The 16,034-nt window shown below is 38.5% G+C and overlaps 3 protein-coding genes across 8 annotated transcripts in view; 1 reads left to right on the plus strand and 2 right to left on the minus strand.

Annotated features, from left to right (window-relative positions):
• The window catches only part of LOC100535035 (uncharacterized), a 304,770-nt gene that overhangs the window by 168,907 nt on the left and 119,829 nt on the right, over window positions 1-16,034 (minus strand). The window lies entirely within an intron of this gene.
• The window catches only part of LOC137489462 (uncharacterized), a 243,166-nt gene that overhangs the window by 25,305 nt on the left and 201,827 nt on the right, over window positions 1-16,034 (minus strand). The window lies entirely within an intron of this gene.
• Window positions 1-16,034, plus strand: part of LOC103910803 (NACHT, LRR and PYD domains-containing protein 3-like) — a 44,802-nt gene that overhangs the window by 18,924 nt on the left and 9,844 nt on the right. For both annotated transcript variants that reach the window (NM_001445154.1, XM_087245751.2), the window contains 4 exons: window positions 666-2,561; window positions 5,391-5,564; window positions 6,302-6,475; window positions 13,510-13,683. In NM_001445154.1, the coding sequence (NP_001432083.1) occupies window positions 666-2,561; window positions 5,391-5,564; window positions 6,302-6,475; window positions 13,510-13,683 (2,418 nt within the window). The remainder of the gene's footprint in view (window positions 1-665; window positions 2,562-5,390; window positions 5,565-6,301; window positions 6,476-13,509; window positions 13,684-16,034) is intronic.

The following is a 16,034-nucleotide window of genomic DNA, read 5'->3' on the forward strand; positions in this document are numbered from 1 at the left end:
GTTTAAAGTGATCAGTGTTTAGTGTTTAAAGTGATCAGTGTGTGGTGTGTGTGGTGATCAGTGTGTGGTGTTTAAAGTGATTAGTGTGTGGTGTTTAAAAAGTGATCAGTGTGTGGTGTTGAAAGTGATCAGTGTGTGGTGTTTAAAGTGATCAGTGTGTGGTGTGTAAAGTGATCAGTGTGTGGTGTTTAAAGTGATCAGTGTGTGGTGTTGAAAGTGATCAGTGTGTGGTGTTTAAAGTGATCAGTGTTTGGTGTTTAAAGTGATCAGTGTGTGGTGTTTAAAGTGATCAGTGTGTGGTGTTTAAAAAGTGATCAGTGTGTGGTGTTTAAAGTGATCAGTGTGTGGTGTTTAAAGTGATCGGTGTGTGTTGTGTGTGGTGATCAGTGTGTTGTGTTTAAAGTGATGATCAGTGTGCGGTGTTTAAAGTGATCAGTGTGTGGTGTTTAAAGTGATCGGTGTGTGTTGTGTGTGGTGATCAGTGTGTGGTGTTTAAAGTGATGATCAGTGTGCGGTGTTTAAAGTGATCAGTGTGTGGTGTTTAGTTAAATATGATCAAATCTGTGTATTGCTTCTCAGCTGGTTCAGAGAAAACAAACATGGCTTTACTTGAAGATTTTTACACTTGCACTCATTGATTCTTTGTGTTGTTGTTGTTCCTTCAGTGTCACTAGAGATGATCATACTGGAGACCTGCCGCAGGATTCACTCCAACCAGAACATGATGAACTTCAGAGAGTCAAAGAGCAGCACAAAACCGGCATGAAGAACAAGTATGAGAGATTATTTGAGGGAATCAACCATGGAGAGACTCAAACCCTCCTGAACAGGATCTACACACAGCTCTACATCATAGAAGGAGAGAGTGAAGGATTGAATGAAGAACATGAGGTTTTACAGATGGAGAAAAGAGGCAGAACAAAACCCTCACAACACACTCCAGTCTACTGCAATGACATCTTTAAAGTCTCAGCTGGAGCAGGACATGAGGAGAAGATCAAGAAGGAGAAAGCCCAGATCAAGACTGTTCTTACTAAAGGCATCGCTGGAATCGGTAAAACCGTCTCTGTGCAGAAGTTCATTCTGGACTGGGCCGAGGGAAAAGCCAATCAGGATGTAGATTTCATGTTTGTGCTTCCATTTCGAGAGCTGAACTTGATCAGAGATCATCAGTACAGTCTTCACAGACTTCTGCTGGACTTTCATCCTGAACTTGAAGATCTGGAGCCCAAGATTTATAAGCAGTGTAGAGTTGTGTTCATCTTTGATGGTCTGGATGAAAGCAAAATCACACTCAACTTTTCAGATGAGGAGAAAGTTTGTGCTGTGACTGAATCTTCATCAGTGGCTGTGTTGATGTGGAGCCTCTTGAAAGGAGATCTGCTTCCCTCTGCTCTCATCTGGATCACCTCCAGACCAGCAGCAGCCCATCAGATCCCCTCCAGATACATCAAGCGTCTGACAGAAATTCAGGGATTCACTGAGCCTCAGAAGGAGGAATATTTCAGGAAGAGAATCAGCGAGGAACATCAAGCCAGCAGAATCATCTCCCACATCAGAAGAGCAAGAAGCCTCCAGATCATGTGCCACATACCCGTCTTCTGCTGGATCTCCTCCACTGTGCTTCAGAAGCTCCTGGAAGAGGATGTGAGTGCAGAAATCCCTCAAACTCTGACTGAGATGTACATCCACTTCCTGCTGATTCAGATCAACATGAGGAAGCAGAAGTATGAAGAGAGAGATCCAGAGAAACTCCTGCAGTCCAAAAGGGAAGTGATTGTCAAACTTGCTGAAGTGGCTTTCAGACAGCTTATGAAGGGCAATGTGATGTTCTATGAGGAGGACCTGATTGAGAGCGGCATAGACGTCACTGATGCCTCAGTGTATTCTGGGATCTGCACTGAGATCTTCAAGGAGGAATCTGTGATTCATCAGAGGAAAGTCTACAGCTTCATCCATCTCAGCTTTCAGGAGTTTCTGGCTGCTTTCTTTGTGTTTTACTGCCATTTAACAAATAACAGAGAACCGCTGAGGGTGATTTATGACGGAGTATATTTATGTAATCAACATCAACAGTCCAGCTCTGAGAAGTCTCTGTGTGATCTGCTCGGTTCAGTAGTATTTAAAGCTGTCAGCAGTAGTAATGGTCATCTGGATCTGTTCCTGCGGTTTCTGCTGGGCGTATCAATAGAGTCCAATCAGAGACTCTTCCAGGATCTGCTGACACACACAGAGGAGAGCTCAGAGAACATCAGAGGAATCACACTGTACATTATAGACCAGATCAAGACAGATGACCATCTCTCAGCTGAAAGATCCATCAATCTGTTCCTCTGTCTGCTGGAGGTGAAAGATCAGACTCTGGCCAGAGAGATTCAGGAGTTTGTGAAATCAGACAAACACTCAGGGGAGGAACTCTCTCCTGCTCACTGCTCAACAATCTCCTACATGATTGAGATGTCAGAGGAGCCGCTGGATGAGTTAGACTTTAATAAATTCAACACATCAGATGAGGGAAGACGGAGAGTGACACCAGCTGTGAGAAACTGCAGAAGAGCTCTGTGAGTATTCATTGATTGATCACAGAAGACACACATCAGTCTGCACTGAAGACTCAGATCAGTTTAGTGAATCACTGCCCTGCTTTAACAGAAAATCTTTAGCTGGCCATATCGTCCCCCTGTGAGATCGCTGATACACCATATTACTACATGGGGACGCGGCGGCAGTGTTCTGTTTCCTTATTTGCTCATTTATTTCAGCATTTCTAAACGTATTTAACAAACTTTTCTTGACTTTTTACTCACACAAACAACATTTGTACTTATTTAATAATCTACTACATTTGCTTTACAGTTTATCCTGGAAAATAACTCAAATACCTGTAAATCCCTGTGCTCCTCCAGCTGAATAGGACATTTGTTGATGTGTGTTTGCTCAAATCTAACACAGTGTTGCTCTTGGATAATTGTGTTTGTTTTCTGATCAGAGAAATAGTGTAATTTTAGACACAGTATTGCCGTCTCGCCGCAGACATGCCTCTAATATTACATTTACTGTAGGCCTAAACACTAAACTTTACACTGAGCTCAGTAAAATGCTCTCTTATTAGTTATTAATTATCTGTTCAGTAATTCATTACAGTCATATGAATGGGGAAATACAGGTTTAGTTTAATGTAGATTAAATAAATGATAAATAGTATATTTTAAATGAAATAAATATTCTTGTTCTGAAAATGTCTATGTGTCTGTAGTAGGGATGCACCGATATGGATTTTTTGGCCAATACCGATAACCGATAATTATTCAGACTTGGGGGCCGATGGCCGATATATATAGGCCGATAATTATAAATGTCTTAAATTGTTATATATATATATATATATATATATTTTTTTTTTCCCAGAGATGGGTTGCAGCTGGAAGGGCATTCGCTGCGTAAAAACTTGCTGGATAAGTTGGCGGTTCATTCCGCTGTGGCGACCCCGGTTTAATAAAGGGACTAAGCCGACAAGAAAATGAATAAATAAATGTTATATTTTTATACAGCAAAGTTCATAAAAGATTGAACTGCTCTTATGAACTGTCTATTCTCAAAGCAAAAAAAGCTATAACTTCAAAATTGCAAGGTGATTATAGACCTATATTCACGATTTCACATAAATCAGCATGCAAAAAATGATTTCCTTTTCTTCATAGCAAATTAACATGCAAGTTAATTGTTGCATAAAAATAATAGTTTAAATAACAAAATGGTATTTAATTAACAAGCAAGTTAAATATATTTAAATAAGATGAAAATGAAAGAGCTAAAGACTGAAACCAGCTCAAATGGTCATGAATAAAACATGTTACAGTGATGTACACATCTACAAATATGTCATGTCCGAAAAAGCCTTTATCAGAGGTGTTTTGACAGTTCAGAGCCACCGTACAAGCCAACAGCTAAATACAGAGAGTACGTTTAGAAAATGCGGCACTAGATCATCCTATTTGGCGTTTTGACATGTCACATGTAGGCGCTGCTTGTCAATCAGACAACGCTTCTGCGCTCGTTCTTGCCATCAATAACGGGGAAATGATCGAATAAACCGCTGAGAGTATTACTTAACTGTAGAGGCAGAATTGCCATCAGAGTCAGATTTTGATACTAAACCTGCATTGAGCTGACTTTATGACCAATACAGAGCAGAATATAAAGACAGAATGAGCGGCTAGTTAAGAACACTTTGACTGGATTCACCTCTCTCACCTCTCCCCCATGCTACAGTGCTACAGTGTGTGTGTGTGTGTGCGGTGACAGCTCTCGTGCAAGCTCGTTATAATCAATATGAATATTCCGATCAAACTGAATACTATCTTACATCAACAACAGTTTACAAACAACCGTTGTGTTTACACGTGTTTTAAAATGTGCATGTCCTTCAACGGGACTGGGCTGCAGTTTGTGGTGTGTGTGAGACAGCAGAGAAAAAAGAAGAGCATTTTTTTCACAATGAGACCATTTTCTGTGATGTTCCCTCTTTGGTGGCTTATTTGTTGTACCACACGGAAAGTAATAAATATTTTGGACCAAGTTACATGTGTCCTCTGTAATTCACCAGCTGCAACGAAAAGAGTTCACCCCGAAACTAACATTATTCGGCCCTGGAGTAATAAGTGAACCTCCCCTGATATCTCTAACACAACAAAGAGACAGAGCAGGAAAGGTTTACACATGTAATATTTTTCCTGAGGCGATTTAAAGCAAAATACACAATGACACTCAATCAAGCATATCTACAATGATGAGGAACGTGGTTACTTACTGAGTTATTAACTCACAGCAATGCCACATCAAGAAAGGACAAACCTTGGAAGGAATAAACAGTGTGTGGAGAGATCTATTATAGTGCACTGGACAAGTCTGAACATGTTCCGCCCACGCGAGCGCGACACACAGGTCTGTACAATTACGTCATTTATCGGCTTAAATATATCGGCCTAATTAAGACATCGGATCGATACCGATAATCTTAAAAATAGAGTTTATCGGCCGATATCGATATAGGCGCCGATATATCGTGCATCCCTAGTCTGAAGTGTGTCAGTAATTCCTGTGACTCCTAATCCAGTCCTCCATGGGTTAATACATTTGATATCCAGTGATCATGTCTGTGTGATTTTGTTGTCAGCACATTCAACTGTGTAAAGAACAAAGTATTTAATTAGAATATTTCAGTCATTCAGATCCAGGATGTGTTATTTTAGGGTCCCCTTTATTGTTTGAGCAGTATATATATATAGTTTATTTCCAGTGTTACTTTTATCACTGTAGACTGGACTCATGAACACTCAACACTGCTCATTTCCTACTGCTGATTTTGTTGCTCTTTGTCCTCTACACAGGCTACAGGACTGTAAACTCACTGTTCAGTGCTGTGAGAGTTTGTCTTCAGCTCTACAATCCTCAAACTGTGTGCTGAGAGAGCTGGACCTGAGTAACAATGACCTGCAGGATTCAGGAGTGAAGAAGCTCTCTGATGGACTGAAGAGTCAACACTGTAAACTGGACACACTGAGGTAAAATAAAAACATTTCCATCAAATAAATGCCGCCACAAATGACTTTTACATTGTGAAATGCAGTAAAGTCTGATGAGGTAATGAGCATATGCTGTGATGTATTTTATTTCTGTTTATTTATTGTCAAATATGAGAAACCCTGTTTATATCAGATATAATATTGCTCTTTAGTGTAATTTCTGCTGAAATGATCATTGATTGGTGTTCTTTGGTGTTTTTGGGGCGTCTCTAAATGAGCTGTGTTTCTGCAGATGTTCAGCCCATCACTGAGTCTCTTTATTTACTGATGTTAATGTGTGTAAAGTTATATTCAGTCAGTTTTATATTCATTTCAGGAATATTATTGACTAATATGAAGATGTTGATGTGATTTATTTGCAATACAGTTTGTAAAGTCATATTTTCTGTCTGTTAATATTATATGAGAGTCTTGCTTTTTTAACAAATATGAGGATCTGAATGGATTTGAAATATCAGAAATATAAGAACAGAAATAGCAATAAATAAATCTGTGTGGCCGACTCATTTTGGTCAGAGATCTTCTCTTTATAAAGTTTATGTAATAATGAAATACAAATGTTTAATCTTCCTCCATGTGACCATTAAAGCAACTCTGAATAGTTAAAGGAGTCTTTTCCTTTTCCCTATGAGGAGGAATCACTCATTATAGACACTTCAATAATTACGTCACACTCACACACAATAATACAGTGTCTTTTACTGTCCTCTACACAGACTACAGTGCTGTAATCTCACTGTTCAGTGCTGTGAGAGTTTGTCTTCAGCTCTACAGTCCTCAAACTGTGTGCTGAGAGAGCTGGACCTGAGTAACAATGACCTGCAGGATTCAGGAGTGAAGCTTCTCTCTGATGGACTGAAGAGTCAACACTGTAAACTGGACACACTAAGGTAAATGATTCTCCACTCTACAACATTAAAAGTGTTTTGATTGAGATGGAAATGTCCAGATATATTTAAGAGCATTAGTGGAGAAACTGCAAAATGCTGCTTCTCAAATGAAAGTTGCTCTTTTTCTTAAACAGTTCAGGAAATCAGTGTATTTAATGATTATTTTATTTAATTACCTCTAAATCTTTATTTATATTTTATATTTTTAATGATTATATTTATAGTTTATCTGTGAATTGGTTTATTGGAGCAGGTTTGACAGGCTCGGATCATTTGCATTTTGCAGGTTCATAAATATATAAAGTCTCGTGGTCCTCTTATCTGAACTCAAATTTAGCAGTTTTCTTATATTTCAAAGTATTCAAGAATATATTAGATGACATTTAATATTCAGTTTTAATAAATAACAATAGTCAATAATTCTAATTGACACAAATTCCAGTAGTTTTCTCATATTATTAAATTCATAGTTTGTTTTTACATCAGATGAATGACTGAAATCACACTGTTATTTTATTTTTATTTATTTATTTACTTTATTTATTTATACAGGGACAATGTACAACATGAAATGTTGTGCCAGAGTTAGCTATAAAGCTAATTTACATATGTAGTCCCTGGGCAGGAAGTAACAAATTTAACACTTATAACAAATACAATATACACTTACAGTACAATAAATACAATACATCATTGTCAATAAAATGAAATCAAATCAGTGGCTGCATATTTGATTTTGTTTTAGCCAGATTTTAAGAACAGTTTTAAAATTATTAAAAGTGCTGCTCTCTCTGATATACACTGGTATTTTATTCCATCTTTCTGCTGCTTTAACTGAAAAAACTGATTGTCCAAAAGCAGTTCTCTTAAGTTTAACTGAACAATCACCTCTAACAGATGACCTAGTCTGTCTTATATTGTCCTTGCAGACAATCACACATTGTTTGAGGGGTGGTGGTGCAAGACCATGAAATATTTTATACATTAAACACACATCAGCATAAAATAAGAAACTGTCAAATGTTAGTAATTTTTGTTGTGCAATACAGTTGCAATGATGATAGCTCCTTGGCTTTTTAGCTAAAATTTTAACAGTTTGTTTATATATAACATACAATGGTTTTAATGTTGTAATGTTCGTATGCGACCAGCTTGTAGCACAATAAGATAAATGAGGTAAAATCATTGTATTCATGAAAAGTTTAGCAGCAGCCATAGGTAACTGATGCCTAATGTTTCTATAGATCCTCAGGCTTGCTCTAGCACTTTTGGAAACCTTCTTAATGTGTTTTTTAAAATTTAAATTGGAGTCAATAATTATACCTAAATATTTAAAATGATCAACAATATTTATTACTTCTCCATTAACTAAAATATCTGAGCAATGCTCCTCATTTTTCTTAATTGAAAAAAACATTCCCACAGTTTTACTTACATTGAGGGTAAGACATGAACGATATAACCAATCTGAAACCTTTTTGAGTGCAGCAGTTAGTTTTTTAGCAGCATGTTCTTTGGTTTTAGCGTGAGTATATACTACCGTGTCGTCTGCATACATTTGAACCTGAACTTCTGGACACACTGTAGGCAGGTCATTAATGTATAAACTAAACAAAATTGGTCCAAGAATTGATCCTTGTGGAACTCCAAAATTACAATTGATTTATGGTGAGCATGCACCATTAATTCTTGTACATTGCTTTCTTGATTTTAAATATGACTCCATCCATGATAATGCGTTAACAGAAAAATTAAACCTTGATAATTTAGATAAAAGTATGTTGTGGTTATGCCTCTTTATATACTTCGGAAAATATAGTCGAAGAGGCTCAATTTGACACTTTTTTCAAATTTCTAAAATTACCCTGTATTGATTCTGATATCTCCTCTAATTTGGCAGCTCCACTTGCATTGGAAGAAATTAAGACTGCTCTAAATTTCATGCAGAGTGGCAAGTGCCCAGGGCCTGATGGCTTTCCCGCAGAATTTTTTAGGACATTTTCTGACAAATTGTCTCCTCTTTTACTTAACATGTTTAATGAGTCTTACAGTTCAGGTATCCTTCCTCCTTCTCTCCGACAGGCTATTATTTCCCTTATTCTTAAAAAAGATAAAGATCCCTCCCAGTGCAGTAGCTATCGTCCCATCTCTTTACTTTGTTCTGATGTCAAATTATTAGCTAAAGTTTTAGCAAGACGTTTAGAGACTGTTCTCCCAGCTATAATCTCACCAGACCAAACAGGTTTTATTAAAAATAGACACTCTTTTCACAATATTAGACGCCTTTTAAATATTCTCTACTCTTCTTCTTCAAATGCATCTCCAGAATTAGTTATTTCTATGGATGCTGAAAAGGCATTTGATAGAGTCGAGTGGAGATATCTGCTTTACACACTGAAGAAATTTGGGTTTCCGGATCAAATTATAACTTGGATTAGACTTTTATACACATCTCCAATGGCCTGTGTACGAACAAATAACAATTATTCTAAATATTTCTCACTTGGTCGCGGTACTAGACAAGGCTGCCCACTCTCCCCTTTACTATTTGCAATAGCCATTGAGCCGTTGGCAATTGCTCTAAGAGCCAGTGCAATGGCTGGCATAAAAAGGGGGGAGTTGGAGCACAAACTGTCTTTATACGCCGATGATCTCTTGTTATACGTGTCTGACCCTTGTACCTCTATTCCTTTGGTTTTGAAATTGCTAGCAGACTTCGGCCTGATCTCAGGATATAAATTAAATTTGAGTAAAAGTGAATTGATGCCTATTAATACAGCAGCCTTGGATTACCCATTAGGTTCTCTACCTTTCAAATCCTCCTTACAAAGTTTCAAATATTTGGGCATAAATGTCACAAAAAGCTTTTCGGACTTATTTGACCTCAACTTTGTCCCATTAGTGAATAATCTTACACAGGATTTTAATCGATGGTCTCTCCTCCCCTTATCTTTGATCGGTAGGGTTAACTGTATTAAGATGAATGTACTTCCTAGATTTCTTTACTTATTTCAATGTATTCCTATTTTTATTCCAAAATCTTTTTTTGTTTCACTTGATTGCTCTATTTCTAGTTTTCTTTGGAACAGAAAAACCCCAAAGATTCGTAAAAGTATTCTTCAAAGAACAAAACAATTGGGTGGTCTAGCTCTTCCAAATTTCCAAATATATTACTGGGCAGCAAATATACGCTCTACTCTATATTGGCTACATTCATGCAAATTAGCGAATCCCCCCTCTTGGCTGCACATTGAGTCTGTCTCGTGCAATAAGTCGTCCTCTTTGGCTGCTCTTTTATGCCTCCCACATACAATGACCCCAATTAAATATTCAAATAATATAATTGTAAAAAACAGTCTCAAAATTTGGACCCAATTTTTGCGCCATTTTGGTTTTCATAATATCTCTTTATTATCCCCAATACACTCCAATCCTCTGTTTTACCCTTCTATCTTGGACAGTGCTTATGCCTCATGGAGAGATCTTGGATTGGCTTCTTTTGGTGATCTTTACATTGACGGTGTTTTTGCCTCTTTTGGTCAGTTGGCCTCTCAATTTAATGTCCCTAAATCCAATTTTTTCAGATACTTACAAACTCGAGATTTTGTGCGCAAAAAATTTGTTAACTTTCCAAATGCACCGCCAACTTCAGATCTAGACACAATACTGGGCATAGATCCCTGTGCTAAAGGTTCAATTTCTAAATTATTTAATATAATTGTTAATCTTCAATTTTCTTCTGATAACTTACGGACCACCTGGTCTCAAGACATGGGAATTGAGATTACAGAGGAGACATGGAAAGCGGTCTTGAACAGGGTTAACTCCTCCTCAATCTGTGCACGTCACAGGCTTATACAATGCAAGGTAGTGCATAGAGCTCATTGGTCCAAAAGCAGGCTAGCTCGCATCAATCCGTCTATAGACCCTGAGTGCGACAGGTGTCATTCTGGTACAGCTACTTTATTTCATATGTTTTGGTCCTGTCCTTCCCTGCTTTCCTTTTGGAGACAAATATTTATCTCGCTATCAGCTATTACCACTGTTGATATCCCACCATGTCCAATTATTGGTTTATTTGGGGTTCTTCCGCCCGACCACACTTTACCCTCTCATTTTGTAGACTTTGTAGCTTTCTTAACTCTTCTGGCTAGGCGATTAATTCTTCTGAACTGGAAGAGCCCACACCCTCCTTCTCACTCTTGTTGGATAAGAAATGTTCTTTATTTTATGAAATTAGAAAAAATTAGGTACTCTCTTCACCGAACTAGCACTATTTTTATTAATTTATGGGAACCCCTTCGCAAATATGTCCAAACTCTTCAGCTTGACCCTGCTCCTTCTGATTGAGTCCCCACCCCCTAATGCCCAGCTTTTATGGGAAACTACTTCTGGTCAACACATTGTAGACTTGTTTTTTATGTATATAAGATTGCACTAGTGTTGTTGTTTTTTATTTTATTTATCTATTTATTTTTATTATCATATTTTTATTTATTACTGTTTATTTATTTTTATTATTACTATTTGCTCAAAATACTCTTCAGTATATTTGCATATTGTTACATGATTATGTCTTTGTAAATTTTTGTAATGTTTCATAATGTATAAATAAAACATTAATAAAAAAAAAAAGTATGTTGTGGTTAACATTATCAAAGGCCTTTTTAAAAATCAAGAAAGACCGCCCCAACAACTCCACCCCTATCTAGACTGGATTTAATTTGTTCTATAAAGTAACAGTTTGCTGTCTCCGTAGAATGACGTGCTCTAAATCCAAACTGCATAGTGTGTAATGGAAATTTATCTAAATTTAAACGCTCTACCAGCTGATTACAAACAACCTTTTCAATTACTTTAGAGGCAGTTGGTAAAATACTGATAGGCCTATAATTCACCACATTAGTAGGATCTCCAGTCTTAAATATGGGTGTTATTACTGCTGACTTCCAGGCACTTGGAACATAAGATTGTCTTATTGATAAGTTAACAAGGTGAGTTAAAGGTGTATTAAAAACATTTGCATACTTTTTAAAAAATGCTAAGTCTCATTCAAAGGCATCTTTAGCTCTAGAACTCCTGAGTTGACTTAAACATTTTTGTACACAAGATTCAGATACTTCAGAAATATTAAAAACAGTAAAATCATAATTTGGTAATGTAATGTCTTCTAAAACTAAATCCTTGTGCTAAATCTTGGACTGAATCTATAAAAAAATTATTAAATAACCTAGCAATTTGATACTTACCTTGAATTAAACGTCCCTGAGATTGTAACTCAATGGCTTTATTATTAGTTATCTTTTTTTGCACTTTATTAATATTCTCCCATACTTCCCTACTATTCCCTTTTGCATTATTTATAAGATCAATAAAAAATTTTGCTTTTGCTTGTCTTAGTTCCTTTACAACTTTATTACGCAGTTGCTGAAAGGTTCTTTTATCATGGGCTAACCCTGATTTAATTGATTTCTTTAGGGCATGATCCCTCTGTCTCATTAATTTCCACAATTGTTCATTTAACCAAGGTAAATTTTGCTTTTTTTAGAGAAGGTGATATTTCTACTAAATTTACTTTTGGTTTTATTAATTTCTGCCATTAAACACTCAGATGCATCTTCTAGATTATCTGTAGATAATATCTCAATCCAATCTATTTTTTTGATTTCCTCTTCAAATACATTTTTAAACTTTTTTGGTATAACATTTAACACATTTCTTTTATCTTGTTGATATAAAAACCTATGTTTTGTTAGTTTTCTTACCACTAATATAAGATTATGATCTGATATCCCTGTTAATAAGTTTATTGACTTTGTTACTCTTTCTGGTTTATTGCTAAAAATCAAGTCAATTTGAGTTTCAGATGATGAAGTAATTCTAGTAGGTCCCTGAATTAACTGCACTAGGTCAAAACTGCTTACTATTTCCTGAAGCTTTTTTCTATGTAACTTTTCAGTCCAATTAATATTAAAATTTCCAACCAATATTAATTCTTTTTTTGGGTCGAGCTCTTTCATAAGATTTTTTAAATTATCATAAAACCCACTCTTCGATGAAGGAGGTCTATATATACCCATTACAGTAAATGACATACATTGAGATAAAACAACTGTTACAGCAATATATTCTATATCCTTTACGGAATTAAAATCTATTTCCTTACATTTAATGCCGTCCTTCACGTACATAAGCAATCCACCGCCTTTTCCAAGCTGTCGATCCTTTCTGAAGACTTTATATCCCGGAACGAGATATGCAGATTTTGGGGATAATTCGGTCAACCACGTTTCCGTTAAGCAGAGTAAATCAAGATTTGAGTTCGTAAGTAACTGTTCCACTTGCTCTGTTTTTGAGACAACGCTTCTAATGTTTAAATGTCCAACAAGTAATCCTTTAGGCTTTGAACGCGGATCCCATAGTAGTCTCTCGTGGTTTGCAGTTTCGAATGGTCGAAAATCCTTGATTTCATTGTATGCCCGTAGTTTGATGTTGCCCTGTAGTGTTTTAATTCCAAAAAGTTGTGCGTCGTTTTTGTTAAAATTAACGTTAGGTCCCGGATTTTGATGGACATCGCTCGCCAAAAGAAGCGTGATGGCTAAGTAGCTGATTGTTCTCCGAAATAAATGAGATAGTTTTCTTCTTTCTATCGATCGTAAATCTTTTGTTGGAGGAGTCACTTTTCCCTGATTTAACATCACAGAGAAACAGGTAAACTGACTTCTTAGATCAAAGGTTGTAACAGCTGCTTGCGTGCCTGTCCACCGCTGATTTGTGTTTGTTTCCCAGCAGCAGCGTGTTGACAGGAGTAAAAGTACCATAATATAACCAGTGATAACACTTTTCTGTATCACATCGCCAACATTTCGACCCTGACTGAATCTAAATAAGAAATCAAATAGATCAATTTTTTGTTTAAAACAGGCCGTGTTTGTACCTGCAGCTCCTGCCCTGCCGCCGTACGTCGCCGCCATACTTCTCCACATTGACCACATCATGATCACATTAATGTAATCTGTGTTCTTCTTTCTCAGACTGGTCATGTGTAATCTCACTGTTCAGTGCTGTGAGAGTTTGTCTTCAGTTCTACAATCCTCAAACTGTGTGCTGAGAGAGCTGGACCTGAGTAACAATGACCTGCAGGATTCAGGAGTGAAGCTTCTCTCTGATGGACTGAACAGTCAACACTGTAAACTGGACACACTGAGGTAAATGATTCTCCACTCAACAGATACAGTTTCATATTGGGTTACCTGATGTGGAGCCCCATTCAGTGGATTGGCAGAAGAAAAAAACAAAACATTTACAGGGTTGTGATTTTAATCATAGTTTTACTAATGTATGTTTATCTATAAATATATTTAAAAGCTTTACTTAGTCTATTATGAAATGTTGCACTTTCAGAGCTTCTCTTTTTCCAATATACCCAAATGTGACTTAAAGTTAAAGGAATCAGTTTATTTTAAGGATCTTTATAATGAATTACCTCTGAATTATTTATTCATATTTTATATTTTTATATTTATTTCTGTTGTGTCCTGGTGAAGTTTAAACATGCTCTGCTGTTTGTTCAGTTTGCAGTTTCTTCTAAACATATAAAGTCTCACGACACTCTTAATATTATCTAAACCAGTGGTCCACAACCTTTTTCTAACTGCGGACCGGTCAACGTGAATCCACTGTGTACTCATATGGAACTTTATTAGCACATTGCTCCAACATTACAATGCTATTATAACATTAGGAAGTAATAACTTTATTAACGCATTGCTCCAACAATATAACATAATATAACATCAGTAACGCTAAATCAATGGGAGCCCTGAGCTTGTTTCTTTGCAACGAGATGGTCCATAGAAGGAAGATTGCTGGAAAGAGCGCGTGCACGTCTAGAACGTGCTGACGTGAGACGTCCGCTTTAGCTAATCAGAACAGTCAGACGCATTCACGTCCGCGCGGTTTATGAGAATAAAAGCCTTTGAATATTTTTCCAGACACATTTAGCTGCTAGAAATTAGTCACATAACGTTTATATGTTCACTTTAATGCCAACCGTATACATAATTATCGATAAGATGCTTATGATAAGCCGTTGTTTGTTTACCTTCAAGCTTTGCATGTGCCTGTGAAACAGCCCGTGGGCGCCAGCACACACATACAGTATCATGTACATCTCGACATGCGAAAGTGTTTCTCAAACTCCTTTAACAGCGAAGACTGGTGATCGTGCAGCAGCTTGGTGAGTGAGGGCGCAGGCTCAGTCTCACACAAAATCCGCGCTAATATTTGAAACACGTCCGATATGCCTCTGTTCCCCTTCGGGGGGAACTTCAGCACTATAAGTGAATTTGATTGTAAAATCCACGCATTGGGAGGTTCGGTTCAGAAGCTACTCGTCTGAAAGAGTATTGAACGGGCCAATTAAGAATGAATTGGCAGCACAAGCCTGCGCAGGTGAGCGGTATAAGCAATCAACTGAGTATATAAGCTCACCTGGCGCCAGCAGACGCTATCCTTTTCGCTTCAGAGACTTTCTGATCGAGTCGATGAGGGTTCCTCCTGCTGTGACCAGCGATTCTGAGCGAACGAGAGCATTCTCACGGTCCAGAGTGTGTACACGCAGTGGCAGACGGTCGAGCTGGGTTTCTCCCTTGCCTGGCGTTCTTTGGGTCCGGTCCTCCAGAGCGGTGCGTATAAAGTTGCAAACTTCACAGAAAGAGCAACACAGTCGTGCAGCACGTCCTTATCAGGACGGCGCTCCGACTGTGCGTTTCTGGATGCGGTGGTTTCCTGTCCTCGGATGATGGGCGCGGGCACTGCGTTGCATGTCTGGGGGTCCAGCATGTTAATGCGCTGCTCGCGGGCAGTTCATGTCAACATTGCGATGCCATGACTGTTGCGCAAGATCGCGGTTAGCCTTTGCGAAAGGGCGAACCACCCCAGTTGTCCCCTGCTCTGCAGCGGGCACTCGGGCAGATCTGAGGGTTTCAGCGAGAGATAATCCGTCGCCCACGGGCCCGCGGACCTCCCGCTCCTCTAAGCGCTCCATCCAAGCTTCGGGCGGGGGAAGCGATCCGTCTAACAGATGGTAGCCCTTACGCCCGATGACACCGGAGACCAGATGTCCACCGCGGCATCGGAGGGTGGGCTTTCATTGTCCGATGATGATCCAGACCCGCTCGCCCCCTTCGGGCTGGTGAGCGCTGTCACTACGGATCCTGAAACGGACATGTTAGCCGTGCTTTCCCGGGCTGCTTCGGCCGTGGGTTGGAGATGGTTTATCCCCCAGCTCCGCGGCCGGACCGACTAGAGGGGCGTTCCCTTCTTCCCGGAGGTGCACAGTAGGCTCACGCGGTCTTGTAAAGCACTTTTTTCTGCTCGTGCTGCGTGTTCCTCCACCCTAACCACTCTTGACGGTGAAACAGCCAGGGGGTATGTGGCGATTCCTCAGGTTGAGTGCGCGATGGCGGTAAATCCGCGCGGCGCCTCTTCTTGGCGGGGTCCGCCTCGTCTCCCATCCAAAGCCTGTAAGTTATCTACCTCCCTCGGAGCTAGAGCT

This window comes from Danio rerio, chromosome 4, assembly GCF_052040795.2.
Source record: "Danio rerio strain M-AB ecotype USA chromosome 4, GRCz13ab, whole genome shotgun sequence".
NCBI classification, from domain to species: domain Eukaryota; kingdom Metazoa; phylum Chordata; class Actinopteri; order Cypriniformes; family Danionidae; genus Danio; species Danio rerio.